The 22,930-nt window shown below is 65.3% G+C and overlaps 2 protein-coding genes across 2 annotated transcripts in view; one reads left to right on the top strand and one right to left on the bottom strand.

Annotated features, from left to right (window-relative positions):
- Positions 1–764: 764 nt before the first annotated feature.
- WDR76 (WD repeat domain 76) lies at positions 765–5,573 on the top strand. Its single transcript, XM_065734196.1, has 13 exons — positions 765–821; positions 928–1,191; positions 1,284–1,376; positions 1,506–1,561; positions 2,316–2,433; positions 2,511–2,612; positions 2,691–2,734; positions 2,805–2,958; positions 3,094–3,246; positions 3,633–3,847; positions 4,051–4,203; positions 4,910–4,963; positions 5,318–5,573. The coding sequence occupies exons 1-13, from the start codon at positions 765–767 to the stop codon at positions 5,571–5,573; spliced, it is 1,719 nt and encodes a 572-aa protein (XP_065590268.1).
- A 1,832-nt stretch (positions 5,574–7,405) lies between these two features.
- The window catches only part of FRMD5 (FERM domain containing 5), a 32,161-nt gene continuing 16,636 nt past the window's right edge, over positions 7,406–22,930 (bottom strand). Inside the window, exons 2-14 of the mRNA XM_065734126.1 lie at positions 13,751–13,855; positions 13,415–13,457; positions 13,190–13,268; positions 12,608–12,705; positions 12,305–12,428; positions 12,134–12,221; positions 11,922–12,010; positions 11,752–11,815; positions 11,545–11,636; positions 10,795–10,869; positions 10,465–10,533; positions 10,270–10,376; positions 7,406–7,999 (exon numbers count right to left, since the gene is read on the bottom strand). Of these exons, the coding sequence (XP_065590198.1) occupies positions 7,428–7,999; positions 10,270–10,376; positions 10,465–10,533; positions 10,795–10,869; positions 11,545–11,636; positions 11,752–11,815; positions 11,922–12,010; positions 12,134–12,221; positions 12,305–12,428; positions 12,608–12,705; positions 13,190–13,268; positions 13,415–13,457; positions 13,751–13,855 (1,605 nt within the window). The 3' untranslated portion in view covers positions 7,406–7,427. The remainder of the gene's footprint in view (positions 8,000–10,269; positions 10,377–10,464; positions 10,534–10,794; positions 10,870–11,544; positions 11,637–11,751; positions 11,816–11,921; positions 12,011–12,133; positions 12,222–12,304; positions 12,429–12,607; positions 12,706–13,189; positions 13,269–13,414; positions 13,458–13,750; positions 13,856–22,930) is intronic.

Below are 22,930 nucleotides of genomic sequence, written 5' to 3'. Positions count from 1 at the left end.
TACAGCCAGGTTTCAGAGTGCTGTGCCAGGAGTGTGCCGTGGGAAGGAGCCGCTCCAGCCCCGTGGGCCCCTTTCTCACCCCCTCCCCATCTCCCACATCAGTCTGCTGCCCCTGAGACGTCACTAACGCTGACACTTGGGTGGCACGAATGGGGCTGGGGTTGGTCCTGCGCCCGTGGCGGATGTCACGGCAGCAGCTTCACGTGCTTTGCACCGCGGGGTCACTGTTACGGTGGGAGGGGAGGGGGCAGGGACCCCCGATCCACGCGTGACGCTGTGCTTCCTCCCCAGCTCCGGCAGGGGCCGGTTCAGGCGGACACGAAGGGCCGCGCCGCGCAGCGCAGTGCCGCGGGGGCCGGGCATCATGGCCCCCCCGCAGCCCGGCAGCAGCAGACGCTTCCTCCAGCCGTCCTACGCCGTGCTGCGCCAGCAGGGCAGCCCGGGCTAGCGGCCTCCTGTGCTGCACCTCCCTCCATTTGTACATTTATCACCCCCCCCCCCCCCCCCGAGTTCACATTCAATAAATATTATTAAACCCGTGACTTTGTTCGGGCCTCATTAAGCTGAGAGCAAACGGGCGCCGAGCGGGGCCGCCCCGGGACTGCGGAGATGGGGGGGGGGTGCAGGAGCCCCTCCCATCGCTGCCGGGTCCCACCCCCCCACCCATGGGGCGCCGCGCTCCGCCCCGCCCCCATCGGAAGGCGCCGCGGTGGGGGCGGGGCCGCCGTGGGACGCGGGAAATGGACGCCCCGCCCCGAGCCGAGATGGCGGGAACGGCGGAGCGGCGGGAACTGTCACCGCGCTCCCAGCAGCAGATGCAGGTGGGACGGGACGGGACGGGACGGCACGGGGGGGCCCGGCCCGGCTCGGCTCGGCTCGGCTCGGCCCGGCCGCTGTGACCACGCGTGTCTTTGCCGTTCCCCGCAGGAGCGCACGCCGCCGCCCCGCGCCGCCCCCCCCCCGTCCCCGCCGCGCTCCCCGCCGCGCTCCCCGCAGCTCCGCGTTGTGCTGACCCCTCTCCCCGCTCCGCAGCGGCGGCTGCGGCAGAAGCGGCTGTTGGGCGCCTGCGGGGGGGGAGCGGCGGAGGGGGCGGCCCAGAAGCGGCCGCGCTCGGAGCCGTCGTGCGGCCCCGAACCCGCGGACGGCGGCGGCGACGATGATGATGAGGATGAGCGGACGGAGGAGGAGGCGGTGGGTCCGGGTCGCCGCTGCTGGCGGTGAAGGGGTCCCCTGGGTGTCCCCCCCGCCCCTCCCCCGCGGACCGGCCGCTGTTGTCGCTGCAGGACGGGGACGCGCGGCTGTCGGCGTACGAGAGGAAGCGGCTGAAGAACATCGCCGAGAACGCGCGGTTCTTCGCCGCCCTGGAACTGCACGAGGTCGGGGCGGGGGGGCGGGGCTGGGTTACGGTTGACCGTCGTCGCTGACCGCGGCCTTTGGAGAATCGTTTGCACGGAGCTCTTCCACGCCCCGCACAGCCGCGCTCAACCTCTGCCTCTGTTCCGCAGTCAGCAGCGAGGCTGCACGGGATGGCGGCGAAAGGACGGCCCCACGTGGCCAGGAGGTACAGCGGCTGCGGGGGGCTTGGGTGCACCCCGGGGGGTTTGGGTGCACCCCGGGGGAGGTTGGGTGCACCCCGGGGGCGGTTGGGTGCACCCCAGGCCGGGTGAGTGCTGCTGCTGTCCAGCATCAGCGTGTGTCCCCTTGGCTGTGTCCATCTGGAGGTGTTCTGGGCGCTTTTGGGGTTCTTTTTGTTCCCCTCCTTTTTACTTCGGCCAAAGGGAGAGGTGTGAAGTGATGTAGAGAAGGGCGGGGAGCGGTGCAGAGTGGAGGGAGCTGTGATGAAAGGAGGGAAGAGATGAACAGATCAGTGAGCGGAGGGATGAATTATGAATGAGGAGGGATGGGAGGAAAGCGGTGTCAGGATGTAGAACAAGGGAACCAATGTCATACATCCGTGTGTGCTGCCACCGCTCCTCGAGTGCTGCTGTCACCCGAGGAAGAAGTGGTGGGGGAGCTCCCAAAGGGGCTGGGCCTGGCTGTGGGGTCGGCCTGGCTGTGGGGTGGGCCTGGCTGTGGGGTCGGCCTGGCTGTGGGGTGGACCTGGCTGTGGGGTCGGCCTGGCTGTGGGGTGGACCTGGCTGTGGGGTCGGCCTGGCTGTGGGGTCGGCCTGGCTGTGGGGTGGGCCTGGCTGTGGGGCTGTCCTGGCTGTGGGGCTGTCCTGGCTGTGGGGCTGCAGAGCCGCTCTGTGGGTCTCGCTGCGGCGCTGTGTGCGGAGCAGTTGTTGCAGTGCCCTGCTGTGCTGTCCCGGGTGCAGAGTGAAGCCCAGGAGGGCCGAGGGCGGAGCGGTGCAGCGCAGATCCATGCGCCTGCAGAGGATGCAGCCCCCGGAGCTCCCGCAGGCGGAGGCCCCGGCGCAGGAGGAGGAGGACTATGTAAGCAGAGGCGGTGCGGGACGCGGTGCTGCAGTCAGAGCCGACGTGGGCTGTGACCCCGTGTCCCTGTGTGGCAGCCCCAGGTCCCGGCAGGGCCGCTGCCCATGGCCGCGGGTGCGCAGGAGGAGAGCGGCGGAGCGGAGTCGGCGTTGCTGGGCACGTGGCTGCGGCTCAGCGAGGTACTGCTGGCTCGGGGGGTAACACCACTCGTGTCCTTTGTGGTTTCACTCTGACGTGTGTCTCTTTTCAACCCTCAGATGGAGAATAGCAACGCAGAGAAGCGCATGTGGGACATGGAGAGGTAAGGGGAGGGGGCACGGTGTGGGCCCCGCTGCTCCATGGGGTGTCTGACGTGGCAGTGGTGTGTGCAGGTACCACGCTGCACTGAGCAGGATGCAGCTGCACCACGACGGCGTCAGGAAGGTGCTGAGCAGCCGTGTGTGCTCCGTGGCCATCCACCCCGCAGAGAGCACCGTGCTGGTGGCAGCGGGCGACAAGGACGGGCACGTCGGGCTCTGGGACGTTGTGAGTGCACTCCTCCTGTGCGCAGCACTGCCGTCCCCAGCGGTGGGGTTGGTGGCAGCAGTGCCCCTGTGGGGCACTGAGCGGGGAGGGATGCTCAGTGTTTGGGTTCTGGGTTTATTCACTTCTCTTGTTCAGAGCTGTGGGACCGAGGGAGGAGTCCACGTCTTCACCCCACACAACCTCTCTGTGAACTGCATGCACTTCTCGCCCTCCCACCCCGCGCAGCTGCTGTCCCTGAGCCACGACTCGCTGCGCTGCGGCGATGTCAGCACGGCGGTGTTCGATGAGGTGGGTGCTGCCCCTCTGCCTCCCCTCTGCGGCCCCACTGCTGCGTCTCGGTTCTGAACACGGGGGTGGGGGTCCCTTCTCCACGGGGGCATACAGCCTCGAGAGCTGTGAGGTGGAGGACTTCGCTCTCCTTGGGCCGTGGCCGTCCGGCAGCAGCTCGGGGGCCTCGGGAGCTCTGTTTATAGGCCATAACCCACGTGCACGGAGCAGCAGCGGGGTGGGGGTGGGGGTGGGGTGGGGGTGGCTGTCTGCCCGCAGATGGCTCAGGTGCTGGAGCTCTCCCATCAGGCCGTTGTCTGCAGGGTTTTCACTTCTCAAGACAAGGGAAGTGTTTGTTCAGCATCGTGTGTTTTTTTTTCCTTCTCTTTTCCCCTCGCCGTGCTCAGATATGCAGAAGTGAGGGCAACCTCTCCTCCTTCGACTTCCTGGAGGACAGTGCCTGCACGGTGCTCGTGGGCTTCTGGGATGGCACGGTGGCCGTGGTGGACAGACGGAGCCCGCGGGCATCGCCGGAGCTCTCAGCAGACATCGGCTTCCAGCGCACGAGGACGGTGGACGTGCACCCCCTGTCCAGGCAGTACTTCGTGGCTGCTGGCTCCGTGTGCGTAGCTGAGCCGTGCTGCGTGGGGCAGGAGCCGTGCTGCGTGGGGCAGGAGCCGTGCTGCGTGGGGCAGGAGCCGTGCAGGGGGTGCTGCGTGGCCGTGGCTCCCTTGGCTCTCACAGAACCCGTTTTTAGTCCCTGGCGTCACTCGAAGGGATGGAGCAGTTCCTTTGGTCGTACAGTGCTCACGTTCTGTGCTGCAGTGATGTCCGTGTGTTCGATGTGCGATGGCTGCGGCGCCGCGGGAGCGAAGCGGTGAGCGCTCTGCGTGGGCACAGCAGGAGCGTGGCATCGGCGTACTTCTCACCCACCAGTGGGCACCGCGTGGTCACCGTGTGCGCGGACGACAGGCTGAGGTGAGCCCGTGGGGCCGAGCCCGTGGGGCCGAGCAGCAGCACTGCTTCGTGAGCATCCTGCCTCTGTTGCTTCTTCTGTTTTTCCTTTTTTCTTTCTCCCCCTCTTTTCCTCCCCCTCTTTTCCTCCCCCTCTTTTCCTCCCCCTCTTTTCCTCCCCCTCTTTTCCTCCCCCTCTTTTCCTCCCCCTCTTTTCCTCCCCCTCTTTTCCTCCCCCTCTTTTCCTCCCCCTCTTTTCCTCCCCCTCTTTTCCTCCCCCTCTTTTCCTCCCCCTCTTTTCCTCCCCCTCTTTTCCTCCCCCTCTTTTCCTCCCCCTCTTTTCCTCCCCCTCTTTTCCTCCCCCTCTTTTCCTCCCCCTCTTTTCCTCCCCCTCTTTTCCTCCCCCTCTTTTCCTCCCCCTCTTTTCCTCCCCCTCTTTTCCTCCCCCTCTTTTCCTCCCCCTCTTTTCCTCCCCCTCTTGTTTTCCCCTCCCCCCAGCGACCATGTGCCATGGTGACACGGACAGGGCAGGAGGAGGGGGCCCTGTCCCCTGTGCTGTGCTGCCCCATTTCACAGCCTTCTGAAGGACCGCCCTCATTTGGTGCTCAGAGCTGCCCCGGAGGCAGAGTGCATTTGGGATCTCGTGCATTTGGGATCGCAGTGCTCTGTGGGGAGGGGCCACCTCTTCTCCCGTGAGCAGCATCTATCACTGCACTGTGTTCCTCTGCAGGGTCTATGACACCAGCTCCTTATCGGCCTCCGCTGCCCTCGTCAGCAGCATCAGGTACGGCGGGGTGAGCTGAGCTTGGGGTGCTGAGCTGAGCTGTGCTTGGGGTGCTGAGCTGAGCTGAGCTGAGCTGTGCTTGGGGTGCTGAGCTGTGCTGAGCTGTGCTGAGCTGAGCTGAGTGTGGCAGCATAGGAGCAGGAAGGTCGGAAGAGGCCTCTAAAGCCATGAGGTCCATCTGTGCCCCATCAGTGACCACTCACGTCGGTGCCCCCTGGGCTCCTCCTGCTCCCTCGCACTCCTTCGTCCCTTTGCAGCCCCGTTTGGAGGCGGTGCTGTGCGGGGGGGGGGGGCAGTGGCACATACACACACTGTGGGTCAGTCCCCCCTGCTCCGCTCCCCTCTGCCCCACAGGCACAACAACAACACGGGCCGCTGGCTGACGCGCTTCCGCGCGGTGTGGGACCCCAAGCAGGAGCAGTGCTTCGTGGTGGGCAGCATGGCACGGCCCAGGCAGATCGAGGTGTTCCGGGACAGCGGGGTGCTGCTGCACGCCCTCAGCAGCGCGGAGTGCCTGGGCTCCGTGTGCTCCATCAGCGCTCTGCACCCCACCAGGAACGTCCTCGTGGGAGGAAACTCCAGCGGCCGCCTGCACGTCTTCATGGAGTAAGGGGGGGGGTGGGGGGGGGGGGGGGGGTCGGCCCGCACGGGGCTGGGGGGAGCACAGTGCAGCTGTGTGCTGGGGGGGCCCAAAGATTGATCTTCTAGACGTGTTTTGAAATAAATAATGGACGTTCGTGGTTAGGCACTCCATTCACTTAAAAAATATTGAGCTGGGGGGGGGGCAGTGGATTATGCCAAAATAGCCGAATTTTCTCTAATATTTGGCTTACCATTTGTTTTATATAAAACAAGATGAGGGGGGGGTCACACAGCTGTGCCCAAAGAGGGACCGAGTGATACTCAGATAAAGATCAACAGTGAAGGGGGGGGGGGGGGGAACCATTCCCCGGCAGCTCAGGGATAGTTCCCCCCCCACCCCCCCTTTCCCAGCATCCACAGCACTGGTAGAGGTTCCTTATGGGTACGGGGTCCGATCTCTGCTGTGGGAAGGGCGCAGCTGGAGGGACATCTGGGCACCGCTGGAGCCACGTGACGCAGCTGAGGAACATCTGGGCACCGCTGGGGGAGGGGGCACAGCTGGAGGAGCATCGCAGCACTGGGGATGCACAGCAGGAGGAATTCAGGGCACCTCGCTCTCCCGTTCGTGTGTGGGTGCACACAAACCCCCGACCATTTCAGCCTTTCCATTTTGCTTTTTTTTTTTTTTCCCACGATATTTAAATATTTATTTAACTTTAAAAATACTTTCCATGGCACCGATGATTTTATGCTCGCGAAGGTACTGAACGTGTAGAAAAAGGTCCGGGGGGGGGGGCGGGGGGGACGTGACGTACAGCGTTTGGCACACGGGGGAGGGGTCGGGTCCAGGTAAGCGGGCTCACATTTCGCTGCGCTCGGGGCGGAGGAACCACATCCCAACAGAAGGACGCAAAACGGAGCGGGGCCGGGACCCCGGATGGGAAAAGTCCCACGGGCACGGCGCGTTCCTCGTGGGTCGGGCGCTGAAACGCGGAGTGAGAACGGCGGAGGTTCCCCGGGGCTGAGGACGTCGCGATCCTAAAGGCGGCGGATGGAGGGGGAGGGGCGGCGGGCGGGGGCTACCACGCACTGCATAGACGCACTGACTACGGGCTGAGGTAGGAGCACTACACTACGAGTGAGCTCGGCTGCGTTGCATAAACGGGGTCATGGGAACGGCGCGGCCGCGTGGGGGCACGGCGCGGCGGCCCCGACACGCGTGGGTCACCGCTGCATAGCTCGTGTGTCGCCGCGGGGCCGCGGCCCGGCGCTGTGTGATCTCTCCCTGAGATGAAGCGGAGCTGCTCGGCCGCTCTTCGCGTCCGGCGTCAGCGGCCCGGCGTTATTGCTGCGGGGGGAGCGCGGTCCGCGCTGCCCGGCCCCGTGGGCAGCGGCGTGGCTTTGTTTCCGAGCGGACGGGGAGCGGTGGGCGCCCGGTGCTCCGCAGCGCTGTCCTTTTGTCTTCGGGAAAGTCCTAAAGTCACCGCTCCGTGTCCCCACGCGGGGACGTGTCGCGTGGGCTGAGCCCCCTCCGCACCGCCTTCACCGGTAAAGAAAAAAACCAACGTCGGGCTCGGTAACAAAATAGCTTCTCGTTGTGAAAATAGACCTCGAAGGAGTCCTCTTTTGTACAAAAGGAGCCGAGCGCGGGGCCGCGCATCCCCGGGGGGGGGGGCGGGGGGGGTCCCGCAGCGCGGTGACACGGGGACCATCCTGCGCGGCGCAGCCCCCGGGAGGATGCTGGCGCAAGGATGAGCGTTAATTGCAAAATCGATTCCTCCCTTTATTCGGTTCTCCGCCAGCACCGCGCGGCCGCGGGCGGGGACCCCCGGGGGGCTTCCGCTCTTCTCCCGCGGACGGACGGGGCTGGGGCCGCGGGGCCTCAGGTGTCAGTGAGCAGAGCCACCACGGCGCGGAGCTTGCAGGCAAACCATCGCCTGAGGGGACAAAAGTATTGGTAATGGAACTGCTCGAACTCGGGGGTGCGGCGGATGTCGCGGAAAAAGGCAGTGTCAAGGTCGGACTCGGTAAGGACGATGAGGAGGAGGAGCAAGACAAAGAGGAGTCCCACTGTCACGAGGAGCAAACGGAGGACACTTAGAACAAACTTATTCACCTGTTCCTCCCGCGTCCCGCCGCCCGAGCCCGGGCACAGTGCGCGCAGCTCGCGCGGCTCCTGCTGCTCCGCGCCCGGCGTGCCGGCCTCCGAGCCCTCCTCCTCGATGCTGCACGGGGCCCCGTTCAGCTGCCGCGACAGCAGCAGCAGCTCCAGGCTGTGCTCGGCCACGGGCGTGGGCAGCACGCTGTCCGCGGGGCTGTAGCTCTCGTCGGCGATGACGGCCACGCGCTCGCTGCTGTCGGCGCGGCCGCCGCGGCCGTGGGGCACGAAGGCATCGCCGTGGGACGCGGAGCGCACCGGCGTGGAGTGGGCGCTGTCACGGAGCGACTCCAGGCCTGGGGGGACGGGGGGGGGTCAGCACACGGGGCAGAGCCGGGCTGGGTGCACTCACGCTGTCGTGGTTTGTTCTGCTATCGCTGTGCCGCGCCATTCCATCCCCTCTATGTCACTCCGTGGCGTTCCATCCCATCCCGTTCCACTCCGTGCCTTTCCATCCTACCCTGCTCCATCCTATGCCACGCCATGCCCTTCCATCCCACTCCATGCCACGCCATGCCCTTCCATCCCACTCCATGCCATGCCACACCATGCCCTTCCATGCCACGCCATTCCCTTCCATCCCACTCCATGCCATGCCATGCCACTCCATCCCACTCCACTCCATGCCCTTCCATCCCATTCCACCCACCCCATTCCGTTCTGTTCTATCCCACCCCATTTCACTCCGTCCATTCCTTTATATCCCATTCCATTCTTTTCCATCCTATCCCACCTCATGCCGTTCCCTTCCATCCCACCCCCCCATTCTCTTCATGCCATGCCATGCCATGCCATGCCATGCCATGCCATGCCATGCCATGCCATGCCATGCCATGCCATGCCATGCCATGCCATTCTACCCCCCTCCATTCCTTTCCACTCAGTCCCATTCCGTCCATTCCAATTTCTTTCTACCCTTTTCCATGCCCCTATTTCCATGCCCCCCCTCCCTGCCATGAACCTCCTGGCAGAACCTCATGGGGTTGGGGTGGGAAGCCGTCCCAGCTCCCTGCAGGACGGGGCTGTGACCCAGCACTGCTCAGGTTACAGCTGAATCGGAGCTGCCCTTTGGGGCTGAACCCTGCGGGCAGGGCCAGGGAGGGCCCTATCCCCAATAAACAGACCAAAAAAAAAAACCCAACAACAGAAATCCCCACCCCGCTGAGAAACACTGCAAAAGCGCAGTGCGTGCGAAGCGGCAGCAGCCAGCAGGAGCTGCCAGGGACATTTCCCCGGGGGGGCACAGGGTCCCGGCTCTGTGCCATGGGCACTGCCCAACTGCATTCCTTTGTGCTCCACCACCTCCTGCTCGCAGCGCTGCTGCATTCCTGCGGGGCCGTGGGCACAGCGGGGGCATAGTGTGGGGCATAGTGTGGGGCTTAGCAGGGGCACGGCGTGGGGCTGCAGGCGTAGCTCCGGGCATAGTGTGGGGCTTAGCAGGGCTTAGCAGGGGACCGTGGGCACGGACAGCCACGTTCACACCCCGCAGCTGCTCCGTGGCCTCACTACGCCGGCAGCCATCATCCCCCCCCCCCCCCATCCCCGACGTGGAGGGCGGTGGCAGCCACCCCCAGCTCCACTAGGCCAAGAAACGTTGGGAACACGGGGTGCAGCCTCAAACTGAGGGGTCAGCACTAATACCAGCCCCCTGGAGGGGGGGCCCCCGGCGCTCCCTGCACCCCAACCCCACATCTCTCCCCCACCCTGGGGCTGCCGTCACCGCGGGACCCCCGCTGCCCCCCTCCTCCCCCCCCGCCTCACCTGCTGCGTGCCCACCCGGAGCGTGGGGGCTGGCGCTGGGGCCGGGGGCAGCGGGCATTAGGGGCAGAGCCCCCAGAGCGCGTGCCAGCAGCCGCGGCCCCAGTGCCAGCACCCGCACCCGCACCGCGCGGCAGCAGTGGTTGATGAAGCGCAGCCGCACGCTGACCCGCGTGCTGATCTTCACCAGGCACTTCCCCATGGTGCGGGGACAGGGGCACAGTGGCGGTGGCCCCACCGCTGCTCAGGGCTATTTCGGGCTCCCGCAGTCACAGCTGCCAACGAGGCGACAGTGACACGGGGCGGGCGCGGTGCTCAGCGCCGGGCAGTGACGGGTGGGGTGGGGCTGGCTGCCGTCCTATCCCGCAGCAGCGCCCTGAGGCGGGGGGGGGGGGGGTCCTAGCTCTTAGCAGGACCCGAAGCCCCCCTCCTATGGGGCGGGGTGCGGGGGGTCCTCACGGGGTCCCTCTGCTGGGAGAAGCGCTGGGGCGGTGGCTGTCCCTGCCCGTCTGCTCAGCGCTGTGAAACGCTCGGATGCTGCAGAGGACTCTGCTCCGCTCCAGTGCTGGAGAGCTCCGTCCCGGAGCTCGGCCGGGAGCTGCCGCAGCCCTCCCCACCAAGACCCCCACTCGTGGTACCGGGTCACTGCCGTGCAGCGTCACACCCCACGTCCTGCCCGTGTCAGCCCCAAACCCCTCTGCCCTGAGCCACAGCCGCTGCCACAGAGCTTCGGCCTTCGCTCCCCACTGCACGAGGGGGGTGTGCACGGGGGGGGTGCGCGGGGCGTGTCCCTGCCACGCGTGCGTACCTTCCATGATGGAGATGTGCACGGCCCTCCTGCGGGTGCGCGGCACGCTGCTCAGCCGGGGGCCGTGGGTGATGGAGGGGCAGCTCCTGCTCGGCACCAGCCCGGCCCTGGGGGGACAGCAGCGTGGGTTGGCCGCCCGTGGGGGCTGCGCGGCGCCGCCGTGCCCGCTGCTGCCGGGCGGTGCCGTGCCCTTACCGGTGGATCTCCGGCGGTTCCCGCTTGATCTTAGCGCTGGACTCCATCACTTCCTTTGCGACGCGGCCGCTGCGGGAGGGGGAGGAGGAGCAGTGTGAGCACGGGGCCGGCGGCACTCAGGTCCCGGCCCCACGCACCACCCACGCGGGTGCCGTCGCCCCACGGCTGCGGGTGCTCCGTGCCCTGCGGAGGCGCACAGTGCCTTCTCCAGGGAGCAGAGTTTAGGAACTGCAATGATTCGTTTCATCCCTGGGTCCCAGAATGGCGATGACCCCCCACCCCTCCCCAGCCCCGCTGCCGGGCCCGGCCGAGGAGCTGCCCCTCGTCCACCTGTATCGGAAGCGGCTCCCCTTGAAGAACAGGTTGCTGCTGGACACCGTCCGGACCTGGCTCGACTTCTCCAACCTGCAGGGCAGCGGGCTGTGAGTGCTCGTGGGGGCACAGAAGCTCCCAGCACCCAACCCAGTGAGCAGGGCTGGGTAAGGAGTGTGGGCCCCGGCAGCCCCCCGCCCCACAGCAGAGCCCCATGCCCCCCCCTCCAGCATCACTCCCTGCCCAGGCAGCAGCAGGCAGGCAGCCCTCATCCTGCTCCCGGGAGCAGGACCCAGCCTGGCATCATTAATCATCAGAAGATTTGTAAAGCAATATTGCAATCCCACTTCGTGTTCCCGTAATGAGGAGTGAAACCTGCTGATTGCGGCCGCTGATTGCGGCATTCCCAACGAGAGTACGTTACACACTTTATCTCACATCTCGCTGATTAGAATGAAACTCATTAGGAAGCACAAAGGCGGCCGCTGCCAACGGTGGCTCTGAGCACCCAGCACAGCCCCACACTGAGCGCTGCCCTGCTGCCCCTCTGCCCCATAACCTGGCACTGCCCGTCATCAAGGCTCCATCTCTCTCCACACAATTAATTGCGTGATCAGGGCCTTGCTGGGCTGGGCTTGGGGGGGGGCAGAGCTGTGGGGCAGAGCCTCTGCTGGGGTATGGGTGCTGTGGAGGCTGGGGGGGGCCGTGGGGCACAGTGCTGCGCTGCCCCACACCGTGCTGAGCCCAGGAGTGCATCCCTGCACTCACTTGTAGAAGGCCTGGTTCTCTATGCCGCACTTCCAGAGGTGCTTGCAGGCTTCTGGCGTCGGGGCAAAGTAGGTGAGGACGATTTTCTTTTCCTGCAGCAGAAAGGAACGCATTGGTCACTGCCCGGAGCCGTGGGGCAGCAGCACAGACAGCACTGCCACGGCCGGGCGGGGGGGGGCGGGGGGCCCCAAATGGGAACACACTCACCTCCTTCTGACTCACGTACAGGTAGAACGTCTTCCCCTCGAACTTCATCTTGGTCACCTCGTTCCTGCAGGGACAGAGGGGGAGGGGATGCGCCATGAGAGGCTGCCCGGCCCCGCTGGGCATCTGCCCCCTCCCCCCCGCACCGCGCCGCGGGCACAGGGTCCGCTCACCACTTGATGAAGTGCACTCTCTTGTTTCCCTGCAGGACGACGAACCCGAAGGGGGTGAAGGCCAGGAACGCTGCATTGCCCGACACGTCCTGCGAGAGAGCAGGGTGGGATCTCAGAGGCTTTTCCACTCAGCGGTCCCGTGGCACAGCTCTCCTCTGGGTGACACAGCCCCACGGACGGCGATGGCGGTGTGTCAGCCCACGAGTGCTCACCTTGCAGGGGTGGGGGTCCACGCCGTACGTCTCCAGGGTCTGCGCCTTCCTGAGGAAGTTCAGCTCAGAAGTGGCCGGCGTCTGCCCGCTGCGGGAGGGGAAGGGGAGGTGGGCTGTGCGCGGGGCCGTGCCTGGCACGCACGCATTCCCAGCACAGCACGGGGCCTTTACCTCAGCTCTGATTTGTGGATCTCCGCGATCTTCCTCTCCAGCTTCTCCGAGTGCTTGGGGAAGAACTGGAACTTGGAGCTGTAGCCCTCCGGGTGCTTCCCGGGGTCGTAGTCCCCGATCTCCGCTGTGGGGAACAGAGGCAGTGAGCAGCCCCACCGGGGCCCCACGGCCCCACGGGGCTGCAGCCTGCTGGGCCCCACACTGGGTGGCATTTGTACCCGAGGCGCAGCGATGTGCTGGCAGTGAGCTGATGTAACCGGGACTCGGAGCGGAAAGCAGATTTATCTTGTCAAGGAGCATTACCTTGAAGGATGTAGGCGGCCAGCAGCGCGGCGTCCGAGGTCTTACAGAGGAGGCGGCCGTGGTACAGATCCCTTTTGATCTGCAGGAAGACTAAATACCTGCGGGCAGCGGAGAGCCCGTTCAGCAGGAGCAGCTTGCACGGCCCGAGCAGGGCTGCCCCAGACTCGTGCGTGTGCGATGCACAGCTCAGGTCCGAGGTGCTGCCGGGACCCCACCGCCGCTGAGCCCGAGGGAGTCCGCCCCACTCATGGCTCTGCCCCCCGGGTGCTGCTGCCTTTGAGCCTCGGGACCCAAATTCCAGACCCGGGGGACACTTCTGTGGTCATTCCCACAGCCGTTTTTTCCTTGGACCACCCCTGTGTTCTTTAGATAGTGAAGCATGCAGGCTAATGAAGCTGACCAGGAAGGGAACTGCCCCATCAGCAGACCCCACTGCGCCCACCCAGAGCGGGGTGCAGCTGGGGGAGACGGGGAGCTGAGTGCCCCAAGCACTGCGTGTGGGGGGGCACAGCTCCAGGCAGTGTGGGCACTCTGACCCCTCCCAAAAGCTGAGCGCAAACCCGAAGCAGCGCCCGCCCTCACCTGGTGATCTCCTCCTTGAGCGCCGCGGGGTCCGTGGGGTAGAACTTGACACGGAAGCACATGGTGAAGGGCGGTTGTGCTGCGGGGACAGCGGCACCGTCACCCGACTGCCACCCACCCACGGGACACAGCCCCCCCACGCCACGCGGGCAGCGCTGCTCCGGCCCCGCACACCGCGGCCATGGGGCACAGCGGGCACCGCCGTGGTTCGGGAGCGATGCTTACCCCTCATCTGCTTCACAACCGACTTGGTGAACTCCAACCAATGCTGCAATGAGAAAGGAGGGGATTGGAGCAGCTCAGTGACAGAGGTGTGCCGTCAGGAGCACCGAGGGCGCGCGTGGATGGAACAGCAAGCCCACGCGGGGGCACCCGTGCCCAGCCCTGCGCGCAGCATGGGCGGTGGGAGCTGCCCTGGGGGCACCACGCGGCTCAGGGTGGGCAGGGGGAGGCCGTGCGGGACACGAGGCGCTGAACGGCAGCAGGAAAGCCAACTCGTTTGGCCGCAGCACACACTGCAGCCAGCTCCGCCACGTGGCGGGGGAGCGCGGAGCCGCTCACCCTCTGCTTGTCGGGGTCCACGAAGCGGATGCCGAAGTAGTCCTTCTCCAGCAGGTTCAAGTGGTGGCACAGGAGGTCGAACAGGTACTGCCCCTTGGCATCTCTCTGCAAGACAGGAACGGCGTTGGCAGAGTGGAGGGGTCGGGGGGGCTGAGATACCGGGCCAAGGGACCGGGCAGGGCGACAAAGGCACTAAAGCTGTCGCGTCAGGATGGGGATGGGGCAGAGCCACGAGAGGATGCCCCCTGCTGCCCAGCACCGCTCCCCCGAGGCCACGCAGCCCCGGATGAGGGCTGGTCCGTCGGGGATGGCCCAGGGCGAGCGTTGAGCACTCTACGGATGTAACTGCTCCAGCATCTTCCAGTCCGATTCACAGTCGCCCCCTGTGCCTTCCAGCACACAGAGCGGACCCCCAGCTCCCACCCCACGCTGTGCCCCACCCCGGGGTCCCACCAGGAGCAAAGGCAGAGCCCTGTGCTCGGCATCACGCTGCCCACAGAGCTGTGACCGATGGCTGAGAGCGTGGTCACAGAATCCCAGAGTCGCTAAGGCTGGAAAAGACCCCTCAGATCCCCAGTGCGACCCCCACCCACCCCACCGTGCCACTGCCACGTCCCAGAGCCACATCCCCGTGTCAGAGCCGAGTCGGGAGAGCACAGACTGCTGCTTTCCTACAACAGCACGTGGAGAAAGAGCAGCACCCAGCAGTGCAGGGATGTGATCGGGGAACACCGCTGGGTCTGCACGGACCCCTTCCCGGGGTGGCAGTGCTGTGAAGAGCCCCAGGACACCGCGCTGCGCCGCCGTGCCCCACCTGCAGCCCACAGAGAGGGAAACCGAGCTGTGCACGGAGCAGCCATGCCCCCCAGCACCGTGCCCTGCGCACCCCCAGGGCCTTTGTTTGCAGGATTCGCTTCTGCCTTTCCACAGCCGTGCCCCAGCACAGTGCCCGCAGATCTCCTTCCCCTGCAGAGCTCAAAGCCCCACGGAGCGCCGGGCCCTGGGTCCGCGGCGGCGTGCAGATGCAGACGGCATTACGGGGGAAAAGCTTCCTCTTTGATCTCCCTAACTTGAATTAAACATATCCTAAATTAATCATTATGAGCCCGTCTTTCAGGAAATTATCTGAGCCGTCTCCATTACTCAGAACTCGACAGAGCTGTTGTGTAATAGCAGCTTAAGCACCGCGGTTTGATCCCGGCGCCCACCGGGGAGGGCTCACGCGGCCCTGGTGGCACAGGAGCGGTTTAAGGCTGCTCACCCTGAGCTCTGGTTTCACATCCCGGTGTCACCATCCACCAGGAGACGAACACAGGATGAGTCCCGCAGTGCCGGGCCAGCAGCAGTGCTCCGTGGCACACAGCTCATCCGTGGAGAGGACCCCACAGCGCAGCCCAGCAGCGCTCAGCTCAACCCACACCAACAGCTCGGGGCTGTGGGCACGGCCCCACGGGGCCCAACCCGGCCCAGTGCTCCCAGTGGGGCTGAGCCCCTCGGCTGAGAGCCAGCACTGCTCTGGAGAGCGCCCGGGGGCGACGGGGACAGCGGTGCTCCGGAAGGACGGGAGTGAGAAGCGGCAGGCGTGAAATCTCCGGACTTTAAGAAGATTAAAGTAACCTCGCCGCTTTCGCTTTCCTGAGCTCCTCAGCCAAAATGAGGGTCACACACAGCTGAAGTGAAATGAGCTAATAATAGCAGCTCATCTCCAGCCGGCTCCCAGCACGGTGGGCTGCTGCGGGGGGCTCAGCGCTCTGCGGGGCTGTTCCTGGGGCACAGCGGACACAGCTCTGTCTGCGGGGACCGCGCTGTGCTGCTCCGTCCCCTCCTGCTGCCCGGCTGAGCATCACTGCAGGAGCCCGACTGCAGAAGCACAGACAGCACAGAGCCCCCGAGGCTGGAGAGGACCTCTGAGATCCCCAAACCCACCCCACCGTGCCCAGAACTGTGCCCCACAGTGCCACATCCCCGTGGCTCAGGGACCCCACTGCCCTCCCTCCATGCAGACTGTGCTGCCGCCTCCCTGCCCTTCTGGCAGTGCCTTTCCTGGCACCCAGCCCCACACACAGCCGCCAGGAAACTGCTCCTCCATGCGCTCTGGGGCAGAGACTCAGTCGGCCCTCAGCCCCCAGCACAGCACGGGCAGTGGGCACAGCCCCACACGACATTGAGTGCAGTGCACAGCTCCTCACACGGAGCTCCGGGGATTAAGCAATGGATTCGGGCAGCAAACAGCACAGCCCTCCTGCAGCTGCAGAGCTGTGCTGTGGGGCCGGGCAGCCCCCGCTCCTCCGGCTTAGGGGGAGATTATTTTTTAAAGGAAACTGTCAAGAAAAGTCCGTTCTAAAAAGTGAAGTTGGAGCTTAAATCTCTTCGGTGGCAGCAGCTGAGCCGGGAGAGATCAAAGAGCCACAGCTCCGCTGCAGCACGAGGGGATTTTCGCTGGCAATTTGATGGCAATACGTCCTCAAAGCGCTTCATTTTCAACAGCGGGCACTGTGCGGTGTGGGCCGGGATTCACTGCTCCTCACGTGGGGTCGGCACTCAGCCTGCAGACACGGGAGGGCCTCGGGCAGCTCTGCCTGCACAGCGAGCCGGCCCCGCATCACCACCGCAGCATGGGGAGGAAAACGGGCAGGGATGGGGGAAAGCAAGGACCAATTCACCCCACAGACTGCGAGCACCCTCAGAGCAGAGGGCCATCAGCACAGCAGCTCCCACGCAGCAGCCCCACGGACGGGGCAGGGGCTGCTGTCACTGCACCTTGCTGTCTGTCACTGCCTGTGACCCAGGCAGCTCTGCCAACAGAACTTAGCACAGGAGCTTGCTGCAGTTGGTAACACTCTGGAGAAGGAAAGCAGAACGCTGCAATCTGATGGAAAGTGCAGCGATGGCGACAGGGTGACAAAGCCTGTGGCTGCAGCAAACGAGGACAAGGCCAAACACAGCAGCCACAGACGCAGAAACTAAGGATAAAAAGCTGCTTACCTTTGGAAGGCCTCAGGTATACAGGGATCTCCAGCGAGATCCCCTCACCCCCACTGCCAACCCTCCAATGAGGGCTGGGAAGGGGTGGATCCTGGCTCCAGCCCTTCAGTCACTCAGGTACATTGCACACACCTGAGCTCCCCTGGGCTGCCCCGCCTTCCCCCCAGGTGCTCCATCACTGCTTCAGGCCGAGCATTTCTGCTCCAGAAAGTTAGCAAGGAAGAGAGTTCTGCAGCAGTGGTGGGGGTGAGGGCTCCTTCATGGCTCTGTCCCTGCACCCTTCAGCCCCTTCAAAATAGGGATTTAACCACAGCACCCGTGGGTTCCAGTGAGCCACGCACTGCAGCCACAGCACCTGCACAGCACCTGGGGGCCCCGCTCCCTCCATGGATCCGAACTTTTCCCAGCAGGGCTGTGCTCCCGGGGGCTTCAGAGAGCTTGCCTGCTGTGCCCCAGCTCTGCAGAGCCCAGTGTCACAGCCCTGATGGCACAGCCACAGCTGGGGGCAGGGCAGTGCTATAGGGCAGGGCAGCGCTGGGCTGTGCTCACTGCAGCTGCATTGGCCCCCACTGTGCACAGCCCCCTCCCCCCCCTCCAGGGCCATCTGCTGCTGTTTCTCACAGCAAAACATTCATCAGTGAGTCACAATTAGGGACGAGCATGACGAGGGCTTCTGCCAGAATGGAGAACTGAACACTATTCAAATATTTATCGTGGGTTACATGCAGGGGATTGCTGTCAGCCCCGAGGAGCCGGCAGGGTGCCAGGCTGCCCCACCCCCCTCCACGATGCAGCCACCCGATGCCTGCAGGCACAGCGCAGGGATGCTCACCCCCCCCGCGGCACAGCCTGGCCGTGCCTGCATCACAGCGTCCAGCTCTGGGGACGAGGAAACCAGACTGTGATTTTCAAAGCCCGGTTATTCTCCGTCCCTGGCTGCAGCCCCGGAGCAAAGCACGCCCGGTGACAGACGAGCCGTCCCCTCGCAGCACTGCCCGCTGCTGCCGCTCCGCTTTCATGAATCCACTTCAGAACTTGGAAGTCTGCGGCTCAGAGGCACTGAAAACCTCTCTCCATAAAAGCAAACGGTCTTCTCCCAGCGGTCGAGCTCCTGTTCCCATTCACGTGAGCTTGGAGCGGCTCCATGTTTGCTCCTGTTTGAGTTGGCACTGCTTTGCCACGGGCGCACGGAACAGAGCATGGCAGAACGGGACAGAGCCGCCCCAAACCCTGCCTGCAGGGCAGGACACGGGACAAAGCCACCCCAAACCCTGCCTGCAGGGCGGCACACGGGACAAAGCCACCCCAAACCCTGCCTGCAGGGCAGGACACGGGACAAAGCCACCCCAAACCCTGCCTGCAGGGCGGCACACGGGACAAAGCCACCCCAAACCCTGCCTGCAGGGCAGGACACGGGACAAAGCCACCCCAAACCCTGCCTGCAGGGCGGCACACGGGACAAAGCCACCCCAAACCCTGCCTGCAGGGCAGGACACGGGACAAAGCCACCCCAAACCCTGCCTGCAGAGCGGCACACGGGACAAAGTCACCCCAAACCCTGCCTGCAGGGCAGGACACGGGACAAAGCCACCCCAAACCCTGCCTGCAGGGCAGGACACGGGACAAAGCCACCCCAAACCCTGCCTGCAGGGCAGGACACGGGACAAAGCCACCCCAAACCCTGCCTGCAGGGCGGCACACGGGACAAAGCCACCCCAAACCCTGCCTGCAGAGCGGCACACGGGACAAAGTCACCCCAAACCCTGCCTGCAGGGCGGCACACGGGACAAAGCCACCCCAAACCCTGCCTGCAGGGCAGGACACGGGACAAAGCCACCCCAAACCCTGCCTGCAGGGCAGGACACGGGACAAAGCCGCCCCAAACCCTGCCTGCAGTGCCTGCGGCGCAGCACACGGACGCTGAAGGTGCTGAGCTGCGTTTGCAATGTCTGCAATGAGGGCTGAGCACCGTGGGAGCTCCGTTTTGCTCTGCGGACGGACAGCTGCAGCTCCCACCTCGAGGCAGCGGCGCTCGGAGCTCAGGGAGCCCTCGCTGGCACCCCGGGCTCTCAGGGCACGGTGAGATGCTGAGTGCTCAGAGCACGGACCCCTGCCCCGCTGCTCCACCGGCCCGATCCCAGCAGCGGGGGCTGCAGATCACCGCGGTGCTGAGCGGTGCTGAGCGGTGCTCCTCGCAGCCGGCAGCACCGCACACATCGCTGCTGGGGGGCAGGAGCGGCGAGAACAGAGAGCGGCCGCATCCAGGAGCCACGCGTGCTGCTCAGCTCCAGGAGAGCACCTTCGGTTTTCCTGGCAGCAGCCCCGAGGAGCAGCTCGCTTTCCTTCCAGCAGCTGAATGCAGCAAAACGCTCACAGGAGGGAAGAGGGAGACGTGTAAACGGCTCATAAATATTTACGGGCCGTGAAAGCGAAGCGGAGCGCGGGCGGGAGCAGCGGCTGCAGCAGCAATGCGTCCTGCTGCCGGCACGGCGGGGATGGGCACAGTGCCGCGACCCACGCGGCCCCACGGCGTGGCCGGGAGCACGAACACAGCCCACGGAGGTGACCGTGCCCGGGCTGCTCTGTGCCGTGCGGTCAGAGGGCTCTGATTTACTGAGAGCTCTGCCCTCGGGGACGCCGCGTTGCTCCTGGGCATCACGGGGCTCTTCGAGAGCCACGCTGTCACTTCGCCTCGGGGATTAACCCTCGCCCTGCCCCGGCCCGGAGCCAGGCACAGCACTGCTGGCACACACCCGGCGTGCGAAGAGCACTGAGCTGGGGGTGCCACGGGGACCCACATCGGCCCTGCTGTGTCCCCGCCCCGCACAGCCCCATGCAGGGCCGAGCTGCGGCTCCGGGTCCTCTCGGTGCACCGCCGCTGTTGTGCCCCACAGAGCAGAAGATTCCGCGTCTCTAAGAGCGCACGCAGCGCCCGTGGGGCTCCGCGAGGGGACGGATTTGGGGCCGAGCGCTGCTTTCTGTAAAGGAGAGCTCAAAAAAGGTCGCGCTCCTTCCAGGCAGCAGCCAGCGCCGCGTATTGACCTTTTCGGATTAACCGGAGAGGGCAAAAAGCATTTTCTTAGGAGTGTGACGTGGGGAATGGTGATGTGGGCCGACATCTCCTCGACAGCACCCGAGGGACGCGGAGCGGCACAGAGCACATCGGGGGCTCAGGACCTGGGGGGGGGACGGTGCTGAGGTCCCGCTGGGAACGGGGGAGCGGAGCGCGGCCCCCGGGACGGGACGGCCCCGCAGCCGGGCGGGATCTGCGCCGGCGTCCGCGGGAGGGATGCTCCACGGGACCGCTGTCGGAGAAGCGGCATGAACCCCACATCTCATGGGGGGAGGGGGGGGGGGGGGCAGCACGGCCCCGGGGCCGCTCCTGCCGCTGCCGTGTGACGGAGCATTGAGCAAACGGAGCGGCAGAAGCGCAGTCCCATCCCCCAGCGCATCAATCCGCGCTGCCGGCATCGCAGGCGCTCTGTTCCTTTCATCTCTACCTCCAGCGATCTCACGGCACACGCAGAGCACCGCACACCGAGCGCTGATGTGTGCGCTCAGACAGCGGCTGAGGAGGGGCCGGATCCGGATCGGCACAGCGGGACCGGAGCGCTGCTGCGCTGCATCCACGCGTCGCGTTTGTTTACTTTCCATATCAAAAACCGACGGAATAAAGGATCCTCAGCTCCAGACAACAACAAAACGTTCGACAAAGCGTCGCGTTTAGAGATGAGAGACAGCAGCGGGGAGGGCTGACGTTTAGAGGAGTGCTCGTGCCGCGTTTGCACAAAAGAGGAGCGGCAGCAGCGGAGCGGCAGAGCCGGGCGGGGCTGGGGGGGCTCGGGGTCGCCGGCAGCCCCCACCCTGGCGGAGCGGCCAGGGGCACGGCTCGGGATGGGGGGAGGCACAAACGTGGGATAAAGCCCGGCGTGGAAAGGGAGGGCCCCGCACCGCAGAGCCGCAGCCCGGGCTGCACCCGGCGGCGGCAGCAGAGGGGAAGGGGCGAGGAGGCAGCGGGCACGGCCGCGTCCCCGGGATCTACACACCGCCAGCGACGGGGGGGTGCGCGGGGACGCGCTCCGTGCCCGCTCAGTGCCAGAGCTGCGGCCAGCAGCGTGCCCAGGCACGGCGGTGCCACCGAGACGCAGCCCCACGCAGCCCCACGCAGCCTCACGCAGGCACCGTGCCCAGCCTGGCGGCAGCGCAGTGCCACCGTCCCTCCTCAGCTCGGTCCCACCCCACGGGCTCCACGCAGCGCAGCCCCCACGATGCTCAGGCCCCGCTCCCGGTCCAGATGCTGCGGGAGCCGCACCGCAGCCGCGCACAGCGGGTGAGCGCTGCGCAGCGGAATGGAAGGAGACCTCCATGGAGGGGCTGATGGAGGCTGTCGTGAGCTGAGTGCTCAGCACCGGGCACTGCGCGACGGCCCCGGGGTAAACCTGGAGCTCCCGGCACCGTGCGGCGGTTCCCCGTGCCCACCGCGGTACAGCTCCCGGGCCCCGGCTCTGCAGGAGCGTCACCCTCGGGTGCAGCCCACGTGAGATCCCTTAGAGCGACCCTGAGCCCCCCCGACCTCGGGTGGGGAGCCGTGCCAACCCACGGCGCAGGAACTGCCGCGGACTCAGCCCCGTGAGCGGTGTGGGATGAAGGAGACCGCCGCTCCCTGCACGGGCTCCCGAGGATGCGCTAAGGCGCAGCTCCGGGAGCAGAAACAGAAATAGGGACGGGAACAGAGCTCTGCGCCCACAGCGTCAGATCCAATCGTGTCCAGGCGGAGCAGTGCCCATGGGGCCGCGGCTCTGGGGCCGCGTGCTGTCCCCGCAGTGCCCCCGGATCTGGGGGATCCCTGAAGGCTCCAACTCCACGCGCTCCTATGGAAATGAGCGCTTGAAGCATTACTGGAATATAAATTAATCTTATTTGCTCCACAACAAACAACCGCTCGAATAACGAGCGGTGCGCTCCGGAGCCCCTGCAATTAGGAGCAAACCTGCAATTACGCACTGCTGTTTGCATGCAAAGCGAGAGGTTCAAAGCGCTCATTCCAACGGAGGTCTCGGTGAAATGGGCTTTGGGAAGGTCCGTGACACGGCACAGCGCCTGGATTCACAGATTAATTGTCTCCACGAAGCCATTCCTCCCTGCAGGTGCTGCTGGCTCTGCCTCGGGCAGCGTGCCGAGCCCGGTGCTTGGAGCAGCACATCACCCTTGGCTTCCCTTCCTCCTGCAGAGCTCTGCTGCCTGGGGACGGCTGCGGGCAGCACGGAGCTCTGCGCTGACGTGGGCTGAAGGGCTGGGAGCAGCCCCACAGCCACGAGCAGCCCCACAGCCACGAGCAGCCCCACAGCCACGAGCAGCCCCACAGCCCCGAGCAGCCCCACAGCCACGAGCAGCCCCAGCACCCCGAGCATCACCCCGAGCTACAGTTCCACATAACGCCAGGGCTCAGAGGTTCTCGTGAGGTCCTAAATCCATCTGGGAAGGAGCGTGCTGCTCACTTTGCATGTCCTCAGCTCCCGGGCACAGCCCTGCTCTGGGCGCCCCACGCAGCCCCAATTACTCACGTTAACGAGGCCCCGCAGCCCGCATTGGCCGTGTTTACCTCCTTAATTAAAGATGGCAGCAATAAACATGAAATACGGACAAAGGAGATGGTAATAAATGCTGCCTCTGGGAGCTGGTGCATCCCCGAGAGCCGAGAGGGAAACACTGCCTATCACAGGTTGCAGTTAGGAAATTAGAACAACATATTGCTGCATAAAAGTGATATTAAACTCAATTATCCCGAGTCAGGCTGTGGGGCAGCAGTGCCCGCAGCTCTCCCTGCTCTGAGCCCACTCAGAGCTGAGCTGGTGGGGCACAGTGTGGGGCACCGCACCAGATCCGGAGCATCCCCTCCTGCACACGGCTTTTCCACTGATGTCCTTCGTCCCGGTCACAGAATTCAAGGTGACCAAATCTGAAATAATTATCAGTGCCTAATTAGCCTCTCGCTGCCCTGTGGAGCTGCAGGCAAGGACCCGGCTCGCTGCTCTGTGCTGGATGATGGGGCTCAGACGTTCAGGAGTGAGCTCTCTGCAGATTGGGGGTTAGGATTTACACCGGGGTTTTGTGGGGACGGGGACTTTGTGTCCCCCCGGGTCTGTAGTGTTCCCCTTACAGCCACAAACCCATCTCACAGAGCTATGGAGTGGC

The sequence above is a fragment of the Cyrtonyx montezumae genome, unplaced genomic scaffold (genome assembly GCF_038088225.1).
Source record: "Cyrtonyx montezumae isolate F1298 unplaced genomic scaffold, pur_monq_1.0 scaffold_17, whole genome shotgun sequence".
In the NCBI taxonomy this organism is placed as follows: domain Eukaryota; kingdom Metazoa; phylum Chordata; class Aves; order Galliformes; family Odontophoridae; genus Cyrtonyx; species Cyrtonyx montezumae.
This window is presented reverse-complemented; position numbering and strand designations above follow the sequence as displayed.

What these genes read in the sequence shown, in the direction of transcription:
- WDR76 (XM_065734196.1), top strand. Translation starts at nt 765, where the DNA reads ATGGCGGGAACGGCGGAGCGGCGGGAACTGTCACCGCGCTCCCAGCAG. An exon ending in GCTCCCAGCAGCAGATGCAG is followed by an intron (nt 822 to 927) that starts GTGGGACGGGAC and finishes CGTTCCCCGCAG; the next exon opens with GAGCGCACGCCGCCGCCCCG. An exon ending in TGCGCGGACGACAGGCTGAG is followed by an intron (nt 4,204 to 4,909) that starts GTGAGCCCGTGG and finishes GTTCCTCTGCAG; the next exon opens with GGTCTATGACACCAGCTCCT.